This window comes from Oryctolagus cuniculus, chromosome 21 (assembly GCF_051225735.1).
Source record: "Oryctolagus cuniculus isolate XC-2025 breed Fujian yellow rabbit chromosome 21, ASM5122573v1, whole genome shotgun sequence".
NCBI classification, from domain to species: Eukaryota; Metazoa; Chordata; class Mammalia; order Lagomorpha; family Leporidae; genus Oryctolagus; species Oryctolagus cuniculus.
The window spans coordinates 13,362,403-13,385,726 of NC_142887.1; the positions used below are offsets into that span (position 1 = coordinate 13,362,403).

The window sequence follows — 23,324 nt, forward strand, 5'->3', positions numbered from 1 at the left end:
ACACTAGGTATCATGACTGGTTCTTTCTCTGCTAGGACTCTCCAAAGTCTAGGACCTCTTAATCTGTTGTATAAATAAGGGAATGCCTGCCTCTCCCTCCCCCAATTTTTTTTATTGAGGAAAAAAATTGAGATCTTAAGAATTCTTTTTTTAAAAGATTTTTATTTGTTCTATTTGAGAGCTACAGTTACAGACAGCGAGAGGGAGAGACAGAGAGAAAGGTCTTCCTTCCATCGGTCACTCCCCAAATGGCCGCAATGGACGGAGCTGCACTGATCCGAAGCCAGGAGCCAGGTGATTCTTCCTGGTCTCCCACAGGGTGTAGAGGCCCAAGGACTTGGGCCATCCTCTACTGCCCTCTCGGGCCACAGCAGAGAGCTGGAGTGGAAGAGGAGCAGCTGGGACTAGAACCAGTGCCCATATGGGATGCCGGCGCCGCAGGCGGAGGATTAACCTACTGCACCATGGCATTGGCCCCTCAAGAACTCTTGAGAGGAGAATTTTGTAAAGCAGAAATAGTTCATCTAAATCAATCAAATTATGGAAGTAGGAGGCAGGAAAGAGATGAGTTTTTACTTTTCCCTTGCATATCCTTTTTAAATATTTTAATTTTTATTGAGAACATTATTAGTTTTACACATTACACATACCAAAATTTTTAATATTGAATAAGATAAAAGCACTCTATTTTAAAGAGAGTACATATTTCTGTCTTGGTCTCCTGTTTGCTAAAGAATATTAAACTGAATGTTCTAGTTACACAGAGCAATAGCAAAGAGTCAAATTTGGGCTTACTTTTTAATGGGAAAAAGAATAAGCAATTATCACATCTAGATCCTGGCTCTACAGTAGGAGAAAACAGGAAATAAGAATTAAAAATTTTAGAATTAAAATTAAATAAAGGTAAAGGTTAGAGTAAAGATTAGGCTCTAAAAATCCATTAAAAATATTCTCGTCCCAGGGCTGGAATTGTGGCATAGCAGGTTAACACTACCACCTACAATGCCAGCATTCCATATGGATACCAGTTGGAGTCCTGGCTGCTCCACTTCCAATCCAGCTCCCTTCTAAAGTGCCTTGGAAAGCAGTGCAAGATGGCCCAAGTGCTTGGGCCCCTGAACCCATATGGGAGGTGTGGAAAAAGTTCTTAGCTCCTGGTTTTAGTCTGGCCTAGTGCTGGCTGCTATGGCCATCTGGGGAATGAACCAATAGATAGACGATCTCTCTCTCTCTCTATCTCTCTCTTTCTCTCTCTCTTCCTCTCTATCTGTACCTGTGTCTTTCAAATAAATAAATAAATCTTTTAAAAATTTGTATGGGGGGGCCAGTACTGTGGCATAGCAGGTAAAGATGCCGCCTGCAGTGCCGGCATCCCATATAGGTGCCTGCGGCCTCATGGGAGACTGGAAAGAAGCTCCTGGCTCCTGGCTTCAGACAGGTGCAGTTCCAGCTATCGAGGCCACCTGAAGAGTGACCCAGCAGATAGAAGACCTCTTTCTCTCTGTCTCTCTCTGCCTCTGCCTCTCTGTAACTCTGCTTTTCAAATAAATAAATAAATAAATCTTTTAAAAAATTTGTCTAGGAAGAAATTTAGCTATTGTACCAGACTTAAGGTGATCTCTTCAGGGACTTAAAAACTAACCCTAGGGGCCGGCGCTGTGGTTCACTAGGCTAATCCTGCGTCGCCAGTACCCGGGTTCTAGTCCCAGTCGGGGCGCGGGATTCTGTCCCGGTTGCTCCTCTTCCAGTCCAGCTCTCTGCTGTGGCCCAGGAAGGCAGTGGAGGATGGCCCAAGTGCTTGGGCCCTGCATCTGTATGGGAGACCAGGATGGCCCAAGTGCTTGGGCCCTGCACCCGCATGGGAGACCAGGAGAAGCAACTGGCTCCTGGCTTCGGATCAGCGCAGCGCGCTGGCCGTAGCAGCCATTTGCGGGGTGAACCAATGGAAGGAAGACCTTTTTCTCTGTCTCTCTCTCTGTGTCTAACTCTGTCAAAAAACAAACAAACAAAAACAAAAACAAAAAAAAACTAACCCTAGGAACCCTAGGAAACTTTGATTTTGTAAAACTGATGCTGGGTATGCTGTCAAATTAAACAGGCTATTTATTAATAATGAGATAATTAGAAGATTAACGCAGTCTAGACAAGAAAATGGTATTACATGTTTTCCTAGGGTTTGTGGAAAATTATGTTTAAGCCAGATTTGAACATATTTAGGCTTTTTTTTTTTTTTTTTTTTTGACAGGGAGAGTTAGAGAGTGAGAAAGACAAAGACAGAGAGAAAGGTCTTCCTTCATTGGTTCACCCCGGAAATGGCTGCCACGGCCGGTGCGCTGCGCCGATCCAAAGCCAGGAGTCAGGTGCTCCCTCCTGGTCTCTCATGCGGGTGCAGGGCCCAAGCACTTGGGCCATCTTCCACTGCCTTCCTGGGCAACAGCAGAGAGCTGGACTGGAAGAGGAGCAACTGGGACTAGAACCTGGCGCCCCAACTGGGACTAGAACCCGGGGTGCTGGCGCCGCAGGCGGAGGATTAGCCTAGTGAGCCGCGGCACCAGCCGATACTTCATTTTTTAAAAAAAAATTATTTACTTATTTGAAAGGTAGAGTTACATAGAGGCAGAAGCAAAGGCATACAGAGAGAGAGACAGAGAGACAGAGAGAGAGAGAGAGAGAGAGAGAGAGACAGAGAGAGAGGTCTTCTATCTGCTGGTTCACTCCCCAGATGGCCGCAATGGCTGGAGCTATGCTGATCTGAAGCCAGGAGCCAGGAGCTTCTTCCAGGTCTCCCATGCGGGTGCAGGAGCCCAAGGACTTGGGCCATCTTCTGCTGCTTTCTCAGATCACAGCAGAGAGCTGGATTGGAAATGAAGCATCCGCGACTCAAGCTAGCGACTATATGGAATACTGTCACTGTAGGCAGCGGCTTTACTCACTACACCACAGTGCTAGCCCCAGCACCTTTTTTTTTTTTTTTTTTTTTAAGATTTATCTATTAATTTGAGTCAGAGTTACAGAGAGAGAGACACAGAGAGACTTTCCATCAGCTGACTCACTCTCTAGATGGCAGCATTGACTAGGGCTGGGCCAGGCTAAAGCCAGAAACCATGAACTTCATCTGGGTTTTGCATGTGGGTGGCAGGGACCCAAGGATTTGGACCATCTTCCCCTGCTTTTCCCAGACCATTAGCAGGGACCTAGTTCAGAAGTAGAGCAGCCGAGACTCAGGACTCAGTATCTTAACTCTTTAAAGAGGTATTAGATGGGGCCGGCACTATGGCATGGTAGGTTAAGCCCCCACCTGCGGTGCCAGCACCCCATGTGGGCACCAGTTTGAGTCCTGGCTATTCTACTTTTAATCCAGCTCCCTGCTAACGGCCTGGGAAAGCAATGAAAGGTAGCCCAAATGTTCGGGTCCCTAAACTCCTGGCTCCTGGCTTCAGACTGGCCAAGTTCTGGTGGTTGTGGCCATTTGAGGAATGAACCAGCAGATGGAAGACCTCTCTCTCTGACTCTTCCTCTCAAATAAAAGAGAAGAAGAAAGAAGAAGACAACTAACCTCTGGTTCAAGGCACTCTCCACTGTTTCTTTTCTGATGACCTACAAGGTTGATACATATTTTCTCATTTTATAACCTCTCTTGGGTTTGAGAGCTACAAGTGCTTGGTTGTACTGAGCAAATTCTCCTCCCTGACCAGCTCTAGGCTTCCTACATCTAGTCAAAATACCTAGGATTTCCTGCCATTTCTAAACTGCTTTTGGCAGAAGGAGGCTTTTGTGCTTTGACAGACTGTTAAAGTCAATCTGTCTTGTTGGACAGACCTTTTTGCCTATCAAACAGTTCTCTCCATAGGATTCAAACAAAATTATAAAATCTAAACTAAGCAACAAACTGGATCTACTTTAAGGACTAGGACAAAACATTCTTAGTATAGTACAGTCTTCCATATCCATAGGTTCGGTTCCATATCCACAGACTCAACCAGTTAAGGATCAAAAACATTCAGAGAAGGTGCAGTGTTGTGGCACAACTGTTTGTGGCTTCTATATCCTGTATCAGAATTCTGAGTTCCAGTTTGAGTCCTGGTTACTACACTTCTAATCTAGAAATAAAGTGTCTGAGAAGGCAGTGGGCAATTGCCCAAACGTTTGGGCTGCTGCCATCCATGTAGGAGACCCAGATGATATTCCTGGCTCCAGGCTTCAGCCTGGCCCAGCCATGGATGTTGTGGCCATTTGGTGAGTGAAGCAACAGATAGAAGATTTTCTCTCTCTCACCCTCTCTCTGACATTCTGTCTGTCAAATAAATCTTAAAACAACAACAACAAAAAAATTTAGGGAGGGACTGGTGCTGTGGTGTAGCAGGTAAAAGCCACTGCTTGTAGTGCCAGCATCCCACGTGGGTGCCAGTTTGAAACCTGGCTGCTGTACTTCCAATCCAGCTCTGTGCTATGGCCCGGGAAAATAGTAGAATATGGCCCAAGTGCTTTGTCCCCTGTACCCCCTTGGGAGACCGAGAAGAAGCTCCTGGCTCTAGGCTTCAGATCAGCCCAGTTCCAGCCATTGTGGCCATCTGGGGAGTGAACCAGTGAGTGGAAGATGCCTCTCTCTCTCTCTGCCTTTCTAAATCTGCCTTTCAAATAAATAATCTAAAAAAAAATTAGGGAAAAAACTGAGCCTGTACTGAACATGTACAGATTTTTTTTCTTGTCATTCTCTAATCAATACAGTAACTTTTTACATAGCATTTACAATGTATTAGGCATTTTAATTAATCTACAGCTGACATAAAGCAACGGAGGATCTGCATAGGTTATATGCAAATATTATGCCATTTTATACAATGCACCTGAAGATTCAGAGTTTGGTATCCACAGGTGGTCCTGGAACTAACTCCCTGCGGAAACCAAAACATACCGTACATAGCTTAATCATCTTGATTCCCTTGTTCAGAGAAATTCATAAAAACATTGCACATTCATACAAAATTTTTAATTTTACAAAAACATATGCACATGTGGCTGGCATTGTGGCAGAGTGAGTGAAGCTGCTGCCTAAATGCTGGCATAACCTATGAGTGCAGGTTTGTGTCCTGGCTGTTCCACTTCCAATTACCTTCTTGCTAATGTGCCTGGAAAAGTAGCATTAGATGGCTCAAGTTCTTGAATTCTTCCCACCCATATGGGAGACCTAGATGGAGTTCCTGTAACTCTGCCTTTCAAATAAATAATTTTAAAAAACATATATATTTTATTTAATATTTAAAAAATCTTGTGGAGTTGGGCATTTGGCACAGAGGTTAAGATGCCACTTGGTATCCCACATACCATACAGAAATGCCTGGTTCAAGTCCGAGCTGCTCCACTTCTGATCTAGCTTCCTGTTAATGCACATCTTGGGAGGCAGCAAGTATTTGGGACTCAGCCACCATGGGGAGACACAGATTGAATTCCAGGCTCCCGGTTTTGGCCTGGCTTGGCTCTGGCTGCTGTAGGCATTTGAGGAATGAAACAGTGAATGGAAGATCACTCTCTGTCTGCCTTTCAAACAAAATGAAAATTAATTAATACATTTTTTTAAAGATTTATTTATTTACTTGAGAGGTAGAGTCACAGACAGTGAGAGAGAGAGACAGAGAGAAAGGTCTTCAATCCATTGGTTCACTCCCTAAATGGCCGCAATGGCCGGAGCTGCGCCAATTCAAAGCCAGGAGCCATGTGCTTCTTCTGGGTCTCCCATGTGGGTGCAGGGACCCAAGGCCTTGGGCCATCTTCTACTGTTTTTCAGGTCACAGCAGAGAGCTGGATTAGAAGAGGAACAGCTGGCACTAGAACTGGTACCCATATGGGATGTCGGCACTGTAGGCTGAGGATTAACCTATAGCACCACGCCGCTGACCCCAACTAATACATTTTTCAAAATCATTTGAAGTAGATTAGATCAGCAACAGCATTTTCATTTTATAGAATAAAATAGTATCAAACAGTATTTTCAAAGTCATATAGACTCTCTAAAAAATGTATTTATGGAGGCCAGCACTGTGGCATTGTGGGTAAAGCCACCACCTGCAGTGCCGGCATCCCATGTGGGTGTCGGTTCACCCGGCTGCTCCACTTCAGATCTGGCCTGGGAAAGCAGCAGGAGATAGCTTAAGTCCTTGGGCCCTTGCACCTGCATGAGAGACCGGGAGGAAGCTCCTGGCTCCTGGCTTCGGATTGGCACAGCTCCAGCCGTTGTGGCCATCTGGGAATGAACCATTGGATGGAAGATCTCTCTCTCTCTCTCTCTCTCTCTCTCTCTCTGTCTCTGTCTCTTTCTCTCCCTCCCTTCTTCCTTCCCTCCCTCTGACTCTCTGTAACCTTGACTTTCAAATAAATAAACAAGGAGGGAAGGAGAGATCTTCCATTCTCTAGTTGACTCCCCAAATGGTAGCAATGTTGGGGCTGGACCAGGCTGAAGCCAGAAGCCAAGAGCTTCATTCGGGTATTCCACATGATTGCAGGGGCCCAGGGACTTGGGCCATCTTCTGCTGCTTCCCCAAGTACATCAGCAGAGAGCTGGATCAGAAGTGGAGCAGGGGCCGGCACTGTGGCACAGCAGGTAAAGCTCCTGTCTGAAGTGCTGGCATCCCATGTGGGCACTGGTTTGAGTCCTGGCTGCTCCACTTCTGATCCAGCTCTCTGCCATGGCATGGGAAAGCAGTGGAAGATGACCCAAGTCCTTGGGCCACTGCATCTGCATGGGAGACCCAGAAGCTCCAGGTTCCTGGCTTTGAATCAGCCCATCTCCAGCTGTTGTGGCCATTTGGGGAGTGAACCAGCAGGTGGAAGACCTTTCTCTCTCTGCTGCTGCTGTATCTGTAAAATACTTTGGCACTACCTTTAAAGTTAGACAATATAGGGAGGCCAGCACTGTGGCATAGTGGGTAAAGCCACTGCGTGCAGTGCCAGCATCCCATATGGGTGCTGGTTTGAGTCCCAGCTGCTCCACTTCCAATTCAGCTCTCTGCCACAGCCTGGGAAAGCAGTGGAAGATGGCCCAAGTCCTTGGGCCCCTGCACCCACATGGGAGACCTGGAGGAAGCTCCAGGCTCCTGGCTTCGGATTGGTGCAGCTCTGGCCATTGTGGCCATCTGGGAAGTAAACCAACGGATGGAAGACCCCTCTCTCTCTCTCTGCCTCTCTTTCTTTCTCTGTGTAATTCTGACTTTCAAATAAATGAATGAATCTTTAAAAAAAAAAAAAAGTTAGATATATAACTACCATAAGGTATAGCCCTTCCACTCTTGGCTATTTGCCAAAAGAAAAAGCAATAAATGTCCACCAAAGACTCATAAAAGAATGGCCATAGAGCTTTATTTTAATAGCTAAGATCTGAAAATTATCCTCACTTTCATCAATACATGAATAGATTAAAAATATATTGTAAATCTGGCTGTTGCAGGCATTTGAAGAGTGAACCAGCAGATGAAGGATGGATCAACCAGTATCTCTTTCTTACTCTGCTTTTCAAGTAGATGAAAATAAACATTAACAAAGGAAGAAATAAATCATACTACATCAAAAAAATTTAAACTTTTGAGCATCAACACAATTAGAGTGAAAAGTAACCTACAGAATGGGAAAAATCTTTGTATATCATATGTCTGATAAAGATTAATATACGGGATATATAAGAAATCCTATAACTCAACAACAAGAAAAAGCAAACAACCTGATTACAAAATGTATAAAGGACTTGAATGGATATTTCTCTCAGGCAGACACACAAATTATCAATAAATGCATGAAAACATGCTCAACATCACCCATCACCAAGGAAATGTAAATCAAAACCACAAGAAGATACAACTTCACACTCATAAAAACAAAAACAGAAAACAACAGTGTTTGCGTGAATGTGGAGAAACTGGAAACCCATGCACTGCTGGTAGAAATTTTAAATGGTACAGCAGTATTGGTGATTCCTCAAAAAATTAAACACAGAATTTCCATTTGACCCAGCGATTTCACCTCTTGGTATATACAAAAGAATTAAAAGCAGAGGCTGATATTTATACATTAATGTTTATAACAACATTATTCATGATATCCAAAAGGTAGAAGCAATCCAAGTGGCCATAAACAGATGAACTGATAAAAAAAAAAGTGTGTGTGTGTAAATGTTTTTCAGACACAAAAAGGAAAGAAATTCTGACACATGCTACAACACAGATGATTCTTGAAGACATCATGCCAAACAAAACAAGTAAGACACAGAGGACAAATGCCATATGAGTCTACTGGTATAAGGTACATACTGTAGTCAAAGTCATAAAGACAGAAAGTAAAATAATGGTTACAAGTGCTGGGAGAAGGGTGAAAGGGGAGTTATTGTTTAAATGGTACACAGTTTCAGTTTGGGACAATGAAAAAGTTCTGGAGATGGATAGTTATGGCTACACAATATATGAATGTTTAATGTCATTGATCTGTACAATCAAAAATGGTAATGGGGGTGGGTGTTTGGCCTAGAGGTTAAGGTGAAATGCCACATTCCATACCAGAGTCACTGTGTTTAAGTCCCAGTGTTACTCCATCTTCCTCAGAGAGAACAGGTGATAGCTCAAATAACTGAGTTCCTGTCACCCATAAGGGAGACCTGGAGTGAATTCCAGGCTCTTGCTTTTGCCTGATCCAGCCTGGCTATCTCAAGCATTTTGGGAGTAAATCAGCAGATGGGAGTTTGTTCATTTATTCTCTGTGTGTGTGTGTGTGTGTGTGTGTGTGTGTGTTTATGGTGTCTGAGTGAGTATGTCTCTGCCTGTCAATAAAAAAATTTTTTAAAATTTGCCACAGAGGTTAGGTCACTGCTTGGAACACCCACATCCCCTATAAGAGTTCTAGGTTTGAGTCTTGGCTCTGCTTCTCACCCAGCTTCCTGCTAATGTACACCCTAGGTGTTAGCAAATTATGGCTCAAGTAGTTGGGTCCCTATCACCCACTTGGAAGATCTGGATTGAGTCCTGGGCTTAGGCATGGCCCAACCCTGGCTGTTCCAGGCATTTTGGGAAGTGAACCAATGGATAGAAGATCTCTTGGCATTTCAAATAAAATTTTAAGATAAATAAAATGTTATAATTATATAGTCTGTTACTTTTTACCCATAATTTTAAAACACTTAATGGGTAAAATGGTTAATTTTAGTTTATATATATTTTGCCAAATTTTTAAAAATAAACAAATGAACAAACAGAATAAGCTCATGTATGTAAACCCTCTCCAGTCCATCTTTCCTTTGATCATAAACAAGAACTCTAGGGAAAATATTTTTAAAATATTTTTTAAAAAAGATTTATTTTTCCACCTTCCTCCCCGCGCCAGCTTTGGGTGCTACTATCGCGGCATTCTATCCTCCTGAGCCCACAATGTCAGGCCCCAACGGGGACCTGGGCGTGCCAGTGGAGGTGGGTGTGGAAGGCAAGGATGACGGCTTTGGGGAAGCAAAATACACTGCTATCAATGCCACGTTGGACCAGATCGACTCTGCTCTGGACCATCTGGAGAACAACTGCCCCCATGACTGCCTGCACGAGCTGCCTGGAATTCCAGCAGCAGCTAGGGGAGGCTCTGGGTGATGCCAGCCCCTAGGTCCCTGGCTGCCAACCCCACCTCCCCGGCCAGGCTCTGGCCTCAGCACTCATCACCTACCTCAAATACCCTCTCAAGGGCTGGCCTTTGGGCCCCAGGTGAGTCTGCCTACTTGGACCTCACTCCACTGCCCAGCATGCCTTCCTGGGACCTGGCAGGGGCCTACTACAACCCACCTTCCTGCATGCCCGCTCGGGCCTTGAATGTCCACATTAAAAAGGTCTCCAACCCTCCCCCCACAAAACTGATTTATTTATTGGAAAGTCAGAGTTACAAAGAGAAAGAGAGGAGAGACAGAGAGAGAGAGAGGGAGAGAGAGGGAGGGAGGGAGAGAGAGGGAGGGAGGGAGGGAGGAGAGAGAACTTTCATCCACTGGTTCACTCCCCAAATGGCTACAACAGCCAGGGCTGGGCCAGGCTGAAGCCAGAAGCCAAGAGCTTCATCCGAGTCTCCTACGTGGGTGCAGGGGCCCAAGGACAGGGCCATCCTCCACTGCCCTCCCAGGCCACCAGCAGGGAGCTGGATCAGAAGTGGAGCAGCAGGGCCAGCCCTCTGGCTTAGCAGATAGGGCTGCTGCCTACAGTGCCAGCATCCCATGTGAGTACTGGTTTGGGTCTTGGCTGCTTCACTTCTGATTCAGCCCTCTGCAGTGGCTTGGGAAAACAGTAGAGGACGGCTCAGGTCATTGGGCCCCTGCACCTGCAAGGGAGACCCGAGGGAGGCTCCTGGCTCCTGCTTTGGATCAGTGTAGCTCAGGCCATTGCAGTCAGTTGGGGAGTGAACCAGCAGATGGAAGAACTCTCTCTCGGCTGGCGCCGCGGCTCAACAGGCTAATCCTCCGCCTAGCGGCACCGGCACACTGGGTTCTAGTCCCAATCGGGGTGCCGGATTCTGTCCCAGTTGCCCCTCTTCCAGGCCAGTTCTCTGCTATGGCCCGGGAGTGCAGTGGAGGATGGCCCAAGTGCTTGGGCCCTGCACCCCATGGGAGACCAGGACCTGGCTCCTGGCTTCCGATCAGTGCGGTATGCCAGCCGCGGCGGCCACTGGAGGGTGAACCAACGGCAAAGGAAGACCTTTCTCTCTGTCTCTCTCTCACTGTCCACTCTGCCTGTCAAAAAAAAAAAACAAAAACAAAAAACAAAAAACAAAAAACAAAAACAAACAAAACAAACAAAAAAAACCTCTCTCTCTTTCTGCCTCTCCTCCTCTCTCTGTGTAACTCTGACTTCCAAATTAAAAAAAAAAAAAAAAAAGTGGAGAGCAGCAGGTACTCGAACTGGCACCCCACATGGGATGCCAGCACTGTGGCGGTGGCTTAACCTTACACTTCACCACAGCTCTGGCCCTGGAAAAATACTTTTATAAACTACAGCAGGACTATGAAAATTAAACAAAAGTAGATTGCAGAAGAGAATCACACTACATACGGGCAAGTTTCCCTAACTCCCCCCCTTTCCTGCAGCTTTGCCTCAAGTGTTTACTCCAGTCATGATGCTACTGAATGAAGGCATCTACGACTCTAAAAGAGGCCAGCACCACAGCTCACTTGGCTAATCCTCTGCCTGCGGCGTCAGCATCCCCGGTTCTAGTCCTGGTCAGGGCACTGGATTCTGTCCCAGTGGCTCCTCTTCCAGGCCAGCTCTCTGCTGTGGCCCAGGAAGGCAGTGGAGGATGGTCCAAGTGCTTGGGCCCTGCACCCCATGGGAAACCAGGAGGAAGCACCTGGCTCCTGGCTTCGGATCTGCACAGCACTGGCCGTAGCAGCCATTTGGGGGGTGAACCAACGGAAGGAAGACCTTTCTCTCTGTTTCTCTCTCTGTCTCTCTCTCTCTCTAACTCTGCCTGTCAAAACAAAAACAAACAAAAGACTAAAAGAGCCGGCGCCGCGGCTCACTAGGCTAATCCTCCGCCTAGCGGCGCCGGCACACCGGGTTCTAGTCCCGGTCGGGGCGCCGGATTCTGTCCCGGTTGCCCCTCTTCCAGGCCAGCTCTCTGCTATGGCCCGGGAGTGCAGTGGAGGATGGCCCAAGTGCTTGGGCCCTGCACCCCATGGGAGACCAGGAAAAGCACCTGGCTCCTGGCTCCTGCCATCGGATCAGCGCGGTGTGCCGGCCGCAGCGCGCTGGCCGCGGCGGCCATTAGAGGGTGAACCAACAGCAAAGGAAGACCTTTCTCTCTCTCTCTCTCTCTCACTGTCCACTCTGCCTGTCAAAAAAAAAAAAAAAAAAAAGACTAAAAGAAATCTATTTTCAGGCCATGAAAACCAGAAAGTAGCCCTTTATAGGCAGGAAAGTATGCAGAGATTCCCCAAAGTGAGAGTGGTAGAAAAAGAGGATATCTTAATTAGATGTATGAATCTATACAAGTCTCAGTCAATTCCCTCTATCCTATGAATGACAGTCCCAAATCAGTACAGCCAAGGTTTAGAAAACTAAACTGAGGTCTGAGCCACTGCCCACAGATGATGAAAACAAAATTTATATTCTAATCCTTAACAGGAGTGCTGTTAAAAACATTAGTTATCTCCAGAGAGCTATAAAACGACCCAGAGATTATCAACACAGTATTCACAATGTCTACCATGGAATCCTAAGTTACTTGACATATAATGAACAAGAAAATATGACTCATTCTCATGAGACGAAAATCAACATACTACAGTCTAGAAATGGACAAGGTAGTAGAACTATCCAACAAAAAATTTTAGTAGGACTGAGCAAAGTATGTCTCTAACTTTTTTAAAGATTTATGTATTTATTTGAAAGTCAGAACTAAGGACACAAACGGGGAGATAGAGAGATCTTCCATCCACTGGTCCACTCCTCAGATGGTCACAACAGCCAGGGCTGAGCCAGGAGCTTCATCTGGGTCTCCCACATGGGTAGCAGGGGCCCAAGCATCTGACCCCGTCTTCCAGTTTTTTTCTTAGACACACAAGCAGGGAGCTAGTTAGGAAGTAGAACAGCTGGGACACAAACCAGCGCCCATATGGGATGTTGGCTATGCTGGTGATGGCTTTACCCACTATGCCACTACACTGGCCAACTCTATGACATTTTAAACTCATAATAGGGGCCAGTACTGTGGCGCAGCAGGTTAACACCCTGGCCTGAAGCACCAGCATCCCATAGGGGTGCCCATTCAACACTCAGCTGCTCCACTTCTGATCCAGCTCTCTGCTATGGCCTGGGAAAGCAGCAGAAGATGGCTCAGGTCCTTGGGCCCCTGCACCCATGTGGGAGACCTGGAAGAAGCTCCAGGCTCCTGGCTTCAGATCAGCGCAGCTCCAGCTGTTGCAGCCAGTTGGGGAGTGAACCATCAGATAGAAGACCTCTCTCTGCCTCTCCTCTCTCTGTGTAATTCTGACTTTCAAATAAATAAATAAATCTTTTAAAAAACTCATAATAGGTAATATATTAGTGCATGGATTTTAACTACTAATTACATGTTATAGGGTGAGTATTACTTATCTGAAATGCTTGGGTTCAAAAGTATTTTCGAGTTCAGAGGTTTTCAAATTTTGGAATATTTGCATATAATTCATAAGCTATTAGGAAGGGACCTGTATCTAAGCACAAAATTCATTTATGTTTTACATATCCTTTTATATACAAAGCCTGAAGGTAATTTTACAGAATATTTTTGGTGGGCCTACGTTTTGACTGTGACCCTGTCTTAAGGGGTTGGATGTGGCATTTTCCACCAAATTTCAGATTTTTAATCATTTCAGATTTCAGATTTTTTGATTAATTATGATTCACTTGTATTGTTCTTTAAAATGTAACAAATGGGTCTCCACTTCTCAGAATGGATCATCTCTGCTTCTTATTTAGATCTGAGTGTCTTTTTATTGCAAAGCATAGTCAGTCTAGTAGCACTTACCTGTCCAACTGCTTGCAGATTGTAGCAGATGACATCTTTATTGTCCACTGGAGTTCCATAGAGAAGTGCCTCAGTGAGCCAGCAAATTCCCAGGAGCAAGTCAGAGAAGCTCAGATAAAAGAGTGGTCTTTTCTGTCAAAGCAGCAAAATGCTCATTTCATAAGTAACATGGAAAGGAAACTATAACAGTTATTTTTATGATTGATGTTTCTAGTGGAAAACTTGGCGTTATTTTTAGGAGGGCTCTGCCTTTGCTCAACTGTGAGGAATGTAAAGGAAGACTCCAGAAGGAAATTATCTGCAATCACAGGTATTCCAACTGTCTTGGAATCAGGGTATGCATGGACAGATTAGCATTGGACCTTCTTACAACAATTCTCTTTTCGGGGCCGGCACGGTGACGTAGTGGGTAAAGCCGTGGCCTGAAGTGCCGGCATCCCATATGCGAGCCGGTTCTAGACCCGGCTGCTCCACTTCCAATCCATCTCTCTGCTATGGCCCAGGAAAGCAGAAGATGGCCCAAGTCCTTGGGCTCCTGCACCCACACAGGAGACCCAGAGGAGGCTCTGGCTTCAGATCGGCACAGCTCCGGCCATTGCAGCCAACTGGGGAGTGAACCAGTAGATAGAAGACCTCTCTCCCTCCCTCTCTCTCTCTCTCTCTCTCTCTCTCTCTCTCTCTGCCTCTCCTACTCTCTCTGTGTAACTCTTTCAAGTAAATAAATAAATCTTAAAAAAAAAAAAAAGAATTCTCTTTTCTCGGACACAGGGTCAAAGAAAGGAAGGAAATATGAGAAATTTTATGGAGACACATCACAAATGAACAATTGAGAATGTTCTAACTACACAGAAAATATCTCCTAAAAACAGAAAATGAGATCATCAGCTAAGCATTTAGGGGACTTAATAGATATTCACAGCAATGAAAAGTCAGAATAGGGAAAAACATCAAGATGAATTACGTATGTTGTCTTTCAATTTCTGACAACACTGTAAAATTTGTCCTTTTATGGCCAGCGCCACGGCTCAATAGGCTAATCCTCCGCCTGCAGCGCCGGCACACCGGGTTCTAGTCCCGGTCGGGGTGCTGGATTCTGTCCCGGTTGCCCCTTTTCCAGGCCAGCCCTCTGCTATGGCCCAGGAGTGCAGTGGAGGATGTCCCAAGTCCTTGGGCCCTGCACCCGCATGGGAGACCAGGAGAAGCACCCCTGGCTCCTGGCTTCGGATCAGCGCGATTCGCCAGCCGTGGCGGCCATTGGAGGGTGGACCAACGGCAAAAAAGGAAGACCTTTCTCTCTGTCTCTTTCTCTCACTGTCCACTCTGCCTGTCAAAAAAAAATTAAAAATAAAAATTTGTCCTCTTATTATTTTCTAATGTCTTTTTGATCTTGGCCTATTTCCACTTGTCTAAAAAACAGTTTTGGAGGCAGGCGTTTGGCATGAGTAGAATGCCTGTATTCATTATCTGAGTGCCTGGGTTTAAGAACTGGCTCCACTTAATATCCTAGCTTCATGCTCATTTCTCAAACAGTTGGGTCCCTTCCACCCACATGGAAGAACCAGACTGAGTTCTGGACTCCTGGTTTCAGCATGGCTCAGCCCTGGCTGTTGCAGGCATCTTGGGGGAATGAATCAGAAGAAGGAAGATCTCTGTCTCGTTTTGCCTTTAAAGTATGTATTACTATCTCATAATTTTGTTTTATAAATTTAAATATAAATTTGAAACAAAATGTTTAATAAAAAGAATACTCATTCAGGTAAAAATAAATAAATATTTAAAATATTTTTGGGGACCGGCTTTGTAGTGTAATGGGTAAAGCTGCTGCCATATCCCATATGAGAACTGGTTTAAGTCCCAGCTGCTCCACTTCAGATCTAGCTCCCTGCTAATGTACCTGGGAAAGCAAAAGATGGTCTAAGTGTTTGGGGACCCTGCTACCTACACGGGAGACCTGGAAGAAGCTCCTGGCTCCTGGCTTTGGTCTGATCCAGCCCTGGCCTTTGGGACAATACAGGTAATGAACTAGCAGGTGGATGATCTCTATATCATCTCTTTTTGTAACTCCAACTTTCAAATAAATAAATCTTTTAGAAAATATATTTTTGGTTCTTATATGGAAAAATTATGCTTGTTGAGAGGCAAAGAACAATATCTAAATTGAAGAAATTGTAAGATGCCATATTACAAAAATGCTAACTCTCTCTAAATGCTGTACAAATTAAATATAATCTTAAATCTCAACTGATTTTCCTGTGAAACACGACAAACCAATTCTGAATCTGACATAGAAATACAAAATATCCAGGGGCCGGTACAGTGGCGTAGCAGGTAAACTGAGGGGCCAGCACTGTGGTGTAGTGGGTAAAGTCACTGCCTGCAGTGCTGGCATCTCATACAGGCACCGATTTGAGGCCCAGCTCTCCACTTCTGATCCAGCTCTCTGCTACGGCCTGGGAAAGCAGAAGAGGGCCCAAGTTCTTGGGCCCCTGCACCTGCATGGGAGACCCAGAAGCAGCTTCTGGCTCCTGGCTTCAGATTGGCACAGTTCTAGCTGTTGCAGCCACTTGGGAGTGAACCAGTGGATGGAAGACCTCTCTCTCTCTTTGCCTCTCCTTCTCTTTCTGTGTAACTCTTTCAAATAAATAAATAATAATAATAATAAAGACTTAAACTGAGCAATAAATATACCAGTTATGGTAACTCTGAAATAAATATTAATGTCACTGAAATATTTTCAGAATTGAAAATTTAGGATTTAATGGGACAAAAAAAAGAAATCCAAGTGGTCATATGCATATGAATATATGCCTGATCTCATCAGTAATCAAGAAAATCAAAATCAGAGACAGGCACTTGGCACTATGATTAAGACTCCTACATTCAAGTCTTAGCTCAGCTTCTGATTCCAGTTTCCTGCTAATGTGCGCCCTGCAAGGCAGAAGGTGACAGCTCAGCACTTGGGAGTGGAGAGGGGTCCCTGCCACCCAAATAGGACACCTAGATTGAGTTCCTGGCTTCTGGTTTCAGCTTGGTCCAAAAGACTGAGAATATCAAGTATTAATGGGAACAAGAGGCAGCAAGGCCTTTTATATACTGCTGACATAACCATTTGGAAAAGAGAGTGGCATTAATCTAGGAGACGTACAATCTTAGGACAATTCTATATTAAGCAAACACTGTAGATAAATGTGTGCATTAAAAGGCAGGTACAACAATGCTTACAAATAGCATACATAGGTAAACAACTTGTAGTATGTTCATACTACAGAATTCTAAACATTAAAGAAAATGAAATGAACAGCTATATACATAACATAAATAAATCTGATAAATAATACTGTAGAGTAACTTACAAAATAATGCACAGTATTTTATAATATATAAATAATATATATAATATATTATTTATTTTTATATATAAATAAATTTATATATAATATTATATAATATATGTTATATATTATAAATATATAATATATAAAATTTTATAATATATATCAACTTTAAAAAAGCAATACTAAATTATCTAGAAATATAATATATTACCAGTAAACTCTACAAAAAAGCAAAGAAATTATTATGAAAGAAACTGGATGGTGGTCACCTCTAGCAGTGAGGGGAAAGCTATGTGTGATAGGCAAGGACCACAGCAGGTGTGTCTGGGGCACAAGGAATGTTCTGTTTCTCATCACAAACATATGTTTATATTCCTTCTTTTTAAAAAATAAACAAGTATTTTAATTTTACTTCCCATAAACATTTATTTAAAAAAGTTATTTATTTTTTCAGGCAGAATTACATAAAGAAAGGGGAAAAGCCAGAGAGAAAAACAGGTCTTCCATCCCCTAGTTCACTCCCCAGATGGCTACAATGGCCAGCGTTGAGCCAGGCTGAAGCCAGGAGTCAGGAGCTTCATCTAGGATTCCCACATGAGTGGCAGGGGTTCAAACACTTGGTTATCTTCTGCTGCTTTGCCTAGACCCCATTTATACTCATTCCTTAGCCAGTATATACATGTTTCATGTATTTAGTTCATGTCAAATATATATCACAATAAAAATATTTAAAAAGTTAGTCTTTTCCAGATACTAATCTCCTCACATATATAAAAGAGAATTTTTGTCATAGCTTTCCCTCAAATGAAGGGAAAGTTAAGATCCTAATACTTGCTAATAGGGCTGGATGGTCAAGTTGCCATGACTGATAGAAACATAAGTAAAATAATGTATAAAAGATACACTTTAGGCCAGTGCTGCGGCTCACTAGGCTAATCCTCCCCCTTGCGGCGCCGGCACACCGGGTTCTAGTCCCGGTCGGGGCGCCGGATTCTGTCCCGGTTGCCCCTCTTCCAGGCCAGCTCTCTGCTGTGGCCAGGGAGTGCAGTGGAGGATGGCCCAAGTGCTTGGGCCCTGCACCCCATGGGAGACCAGGAGAAGCACCTGGCTCCTGCCATCGGATCAGCGCGGTGCGCCGGCTGCAGCGCGCTGGCCGCGCCGGCTGCAGCGCGCTGGCCGCAGCGGCCATTGGAGGGTGAACCAACGGCAAAGGAAGACCTTTCTCTCTGTCTCTCTCTCTCACTGTCCACTCTGCCTGTCAAAAACAAACAAACAAACAAAAAAGATACACTTTATGGCCGGCGCCGTGGCTCAATAGGCTAATCCTCCACCTAGCGGCGCCAGCACACCGGGTTCTAGTCTCGGTCGGGGCACTGGATTCTGTCCCGGTTGCCCTTCTTCCAGTCCAGCTCTCTGCTGTGGCCCAGGAGTGCAGTGGGAGGATGGCCCAAAGTGCTTGGGCCCTGCACCCGCATGGGAGACCAGGAGAAGCACCTGGCTCCTGGCTTCGGATCAGTGCAGTGCGCTGGCCACAGCGTGCCAGCTGCAGCGGCCATTGGAGGGTGAACCAACGGCAAAGGAAGACCTTTCTCTCTGTCTCTCTCTCACTGTCCACTCTGCCTGTCAAAAAAAAAAAAAAAAAAAAAAAGATACACTTTAAAGTATGAAGTATTTAATAAATATTATAAATCATTATTTTAACCATAGATGGCCTTTGTTCTTAGCAAGTTTGCTAAAAATTCCTGTGAGCTAGGTGGTACATTCACAGATTCTATTGGCCTGTGACATACCACAAGTTTCTAATTTAACAGTTAAAAAATTTAAATTGAAAAGGAAATAAATGGGACTAGCATTGTGATGTCACAGGTAAAGCCCCCGCCTGCACTACCAACATCCCATATGAGCACCAGTTCAAGTCCAAGCTGCTCCACTTCTGACCCAGCTCTCTGCTATGGCCTGGGAAAGCAGTAGAAGATGGCCCAAGTTCTTGGGCCCCTGCACTCACATGGGAGACCCTGAAGAAGCTCAGGTGACTTCAGATCAGCTCACCTCCAGCCATTGAGCCATTTGGGGAGTGAACTAGAAAATGGAAGCCCTCTCTTTTTCTCTCTGCCTCTGCCTCTCTGAAATTCTTTCAAATAAAATAAATAAATCTTTAAAAAAGAAAAAAGAAATTGAAATAATTGCTGGAGAAGAAATACAGACACGCAGCATTTATAACCCTGCTCATCACTTCAGGAAATAGCCCTATGTATAGAGACATTAAAAGATATTAGGGGGCTGGTGCAATGGTACAGTGGGTTAAAGCCTCAGCCTGCAGCGCCAGCATCCCATATGGGTGCCAGTACAAATCCTAGCTGCTCCATTTCCAATCCAGCCCTCTGGGAAAGCAGTAGAAGATGGCCCAAGTCCTTGGGCCCCTGCACCCATGTGGAAGACTGGGAAGAAGCTCCAGGCTCCTGGCTTCATATCAGCTCAACTCTGGCTGTTGCAGTCATTTGGGGAGTGAAACCAGTGGATAGAAGGCCTCTCTCTTTCTCTCTCTCTCTCTGTAACTCTGTCTTTCAAATAAATAAAATGAATCTAAAAAAAAAAAAAGATATCATAAGTCTTTGCTAGAGAAAAGGAATAAAAGAAATTTGTTCGCACTAATGATGGAAAATTATGGGTTCTAATAAAAGGAGACATAGTCAATCACCTCAACAAAAAATTAACTGAGTACCTACTATGGAAATAATGAAAGATTTCTCCCTTCCTATATGTAACATACCATATACTGAAGGAAACACAAAGAAACATACAGTAGGGGTCAGCATTGTGATGTATCAGGTAAAGTTGCCACCTGTGATGCCAGAATCCCATATGGATTCTAGTTTGTGCCCTGGCTGCTCCACTTCCGATCCAGCTCTCTGCTATGGCCTGGGAAAGCAGTAGAGGATGGCCCAAGTATCTGGGTACCTGCCACCTTTGTGGGAGATCCAGATGAAATTCCTACTTCCTGGATTTGGTCTGTCCCAGCTCTGGCCATTGCAGCCATCTGGGGAGTGAATCAGCAGATGGAAGATCTCTCTTCTCTCTCTCTGTAACTCTGACTTCCAAAATGAATAAAATCAATCTTAAAAAAAAAAGTATAGTGCAACCTTTTAAGGAAAATAAATCAATAGAGTTCTTGGTAATAAGGAAAATTTTAAAAGTATAAAACATGGTCTTATACCAGCCCTGTGGCATAGTAGGCTAAGCCTCTGCCTGTGGTGTCAGCATCACATATGGGCACTGGTTCATGTTCCAGCTGCTCCTCTTCTGATCTAGCTCTCTGCTATGGGCTGGGAGAGCAGTAGAAGATGGCCCAAGTACTTGGGCCCCTGCACTTGCGTGGGAGATTTGGAAGAAGCTCCTGGATCTTGGCTTCAGATTGGCCCAGTTCTGGCCACTGTGACCATCTGGGGAGTGAACCAGTAAATGGAAGACATCTCTGTGTCTCTCCCTTTCTCTGTCTGTTACTCTCTCTCTTAAATAAAAAATCTTTACAAAAAGAAAGAAAAGAAAGAAGGGAAGGGAAGAGAAGGGGAGAGGAGGGGAGGGGAGAGAAAGGAAGGGGAGGGGAGGGGAGGGGAGGGGAGGGGAGGGGAGGGGAGGGGAGGGGAGAGAAAGGGGAGGGGAGGGGAGGGAAGAAAAAAAGAAAGAAATTCATGGTGTTAAACATGAAAGCAAAAACTCTTTTTCAAAAAAAACACACATATATATGTATTTGCACTTGTCTTTAATATAAATCAAAAGTAGAACAAAAGGACTGGAAAAAAATACATTGTGTGAAAGGTTTTCTCTAGGGAAGTTCTAGGTCCAGGTCTATGCGAGTAAGCAGAGAGATCCACGTATCAATGATCTTCTAAAATACTGCTTTTCAGCATTTCTTCTTAAGTGAAATCAAATTACAAAGAATTTGTGGGGAAAGATTTTTGACATAGTGGATAAGAAATTTTTGGCTAAATCGTAGTGCCTAGGTTTGGGTCCTGGCTCTGCTCTGGATTCCAGCTTCCTGCAAATACAGACCCTGAAAGGCAGCAGGTGATGGCTCAAGTACTTGAGTCCCTGCCACCCACATGGAAAAGATGGATTGAGTTCCTGGCTCCTGGCTGTAGTCTGCAGTAGCCCTAGCTGTAGCTGGCCTTTGAGGAGTGAATCAGTGAAAGGGAGCTCTATCTGTCTATGTGTCTCTCTCTGCCTCTCACATAAATAAAAATTTTTTAAAAAAAGAATTTCAAGGGGCCGGTGCTGTGGCGCAGTGGGTTAAAGCCCTGGCCTGAGGCACAGGCATCCCATGTGGGTGCCGGTTCACTCCTCTTCTGATCCAGGTCTCTGCTATGGCCTGGGAAAGCAGTAGAAGATGGCCCATGTCCTTGGGCCCCTGCATCCACATGGGAAACCCAGAAGAAACTCCTGGCTTTGGATCGGCACAACTCTGGCCATTGCAGCCATCTGGGGAGTGAACCAGTGGATGGAAGACCTCTCTCTCTCTCTGTCTCTACCTCTCTCTGCAACTCTGTCTTTAAAATAAATAAATTAAAAAAAAATTTCAAGGGGCCAGTGCTGTGGCACAGCAGGTTAAAACCCTGGCCTGTCAGTGGAGGATGGCCCAAGTGCTTGGGCCCTGGCCCTGCACCTGCATGGGAGACCAGGAGAAAGCACCTGGCTCCTGGCTTTGGATCGGCGCAGTGCGCCAGCCGCAGCACACCGGCCATGGTGGCCATTTGGGGGGTGAACCAACGGAAAAGGAAGATCTTTCTCTCTGTCTCTCTCTCTCTCTAACTCTGCCTGTCAGTAAGTAAATAAATAAATAAATAACCCTGGCCTGTAGTACTGGTGTGCTATATGGGTACTGGTTCTAGTTCTGGTTGTTCTACTTCGAATTCTGCTCCCTGCTGTAGCCTGAGAAAGCAGATGGCCCAATTCCTTGGGTCCCTGCACCCATGTGGGAGACTCGGAGGAAGCTCCTGGCTCCTGGCTTTGGACTGGCTCAGTTCTGATGCTGCAGCCATCTGGGAAGTAAACCAGCAGATAGAAGACTTTTCTTTCTTTCTTTCTCTCTCTCTCTCTCTACCTCTCTCTGTAACTGTCTTTCAAATAAAGTAAACCTTTTTAAAAAAAATTTCAAGGAAAATCACACATGTGCAGTAAAGTGTATCTGCTTTAATTTTTTTGTTTTGTTTTAACCATGGACTGAATTAGATTGCTTCTCCCATCAGATTGCCCCCAGAGTTACTGTCTAATCAGCTAGCCCTGGAAAGATTTCTCATGGATGTCTCCAACTTACTTCGATTTGTAAAAATTTAGTAGACCTTTTTTCAGATTTTATCTTCCAAGCACTTTCGTTGTTAAAAATGTTCTTTGGGGACTGGGGCTGTGGTGTAGCAGGTAAAGCCACTGCCTGCAGTGCCAGCATCCCATATGGTGCCAGTTTGTGTCCCAGCTGCTCCACTTTCAATCCAGCTCTCTGTTATGGCCTGGGAAAGCAGTGGAAGATGGCCCAAGTGTTTGTTTCCCTGCACCCACATGGGAGACCCGGAAGAAGCTCCTGGCTCCTGGTTTTGGATCAGCCCAGCTCCGGCCATTATGGCCATTTGGGGAGTGAACCAGCAGATGGAAGACCACCCACCCCCACCCCGCCATGCCTCTGTGTCTCTCTCTACCTCTCTGTAATCTGCCTTTCAAATAAAATAATAAATATTTTTTAAAAATATATTCTTTGGGGGCTGGTGCAGTGGCACATCCTGGGTTAATCCTCCGGCTTAGGCGCCAGCATCCCATATGGGCACTTGGTTCTAGTCCCGGTCGCTCTTCTTCCAGTCCAGCTCCCTGCTGTGGCCCAGAAAGACAGTGGAGCATGGCCCAAGTGCTTGGGCCCCTGTACCTGCATGGGAGACTAGGAGGAGGCACCTGGTTCCTGGCTTCTGATTGGCATAGCTCCAGCCATTGTGGCCATTTGGGGGGTGAACCAATGGAAGGAAGACCTTTCTCTCTGTCTCTCTCTCTAATCATCTGTAACTCTACCTGTCAAATAAATTAATAAAAATCTTTAAAAAATATATATTCTTTGGTCAAAAAAAAAAAAAGAAAGAAAAAAGGAAAGCATTTGAGTATGGCTGAAATTTTTACCTGGAAGAATCAGAAGCTTTCATGGGCCTCAAAAAAATAAAATGTGTGGGACTCACTTAACAATGTAGTTGCTGAGATCCTTCAGGCCCTGGTAATGTGAAAGGCCTGAGAACTGAAGCTAGAGAAAAGAACACAGCCTAAGTTAAACTAGACCCTAAATCCTTATGAAGCCCTATCCCGCTGCCATGCCTGAAGGTCATCTTTGAACAAAGTGGCTCTCAGCCAGGAGTGATTTTTCACCACCACTATCACCCTGCCCCAGGGACACCTGTCAATGTTTGAAGGTATTTTTAGTAGTCACATCTGAGGTAAGGAAAGTTTGTCACT

At 44.9% G+C, this 23,324-nt stretch overlaps 1 protein-coding gene and 1 pseudogene across 11 annotated transcripts in view; one reads left to right on the plus strand and one right to left on the minus strand.

The window, feature by feature from the left end:
- The window catches only part of TMEM116 (transmembrane protein 116), a 105,799-nt gene that overhangs the window by 65,676 nt on the left and 16,799 nt on the right, over positions 1-23,324 (minus strand). For all 11 annotated transcript variants that reach the window (XM_089323159.1, XM_017349545.3, XM_089323155.1 and 8 more), the window contains one exon: positions 13,510-13,641. In XM_089323159.1, coding sequence (XP_089179285.1) covers positions 13,510-13,641 — 132 coding nt within the window. The remainder of the gene's footprint in view (positions 1-13,509; positions 13,642-23,324) is intronic.
- Positions 9,405-9,749, plus strand: LOC149119829 (bublin coiled-coil protein pseudogene; annotated as a pseudogene).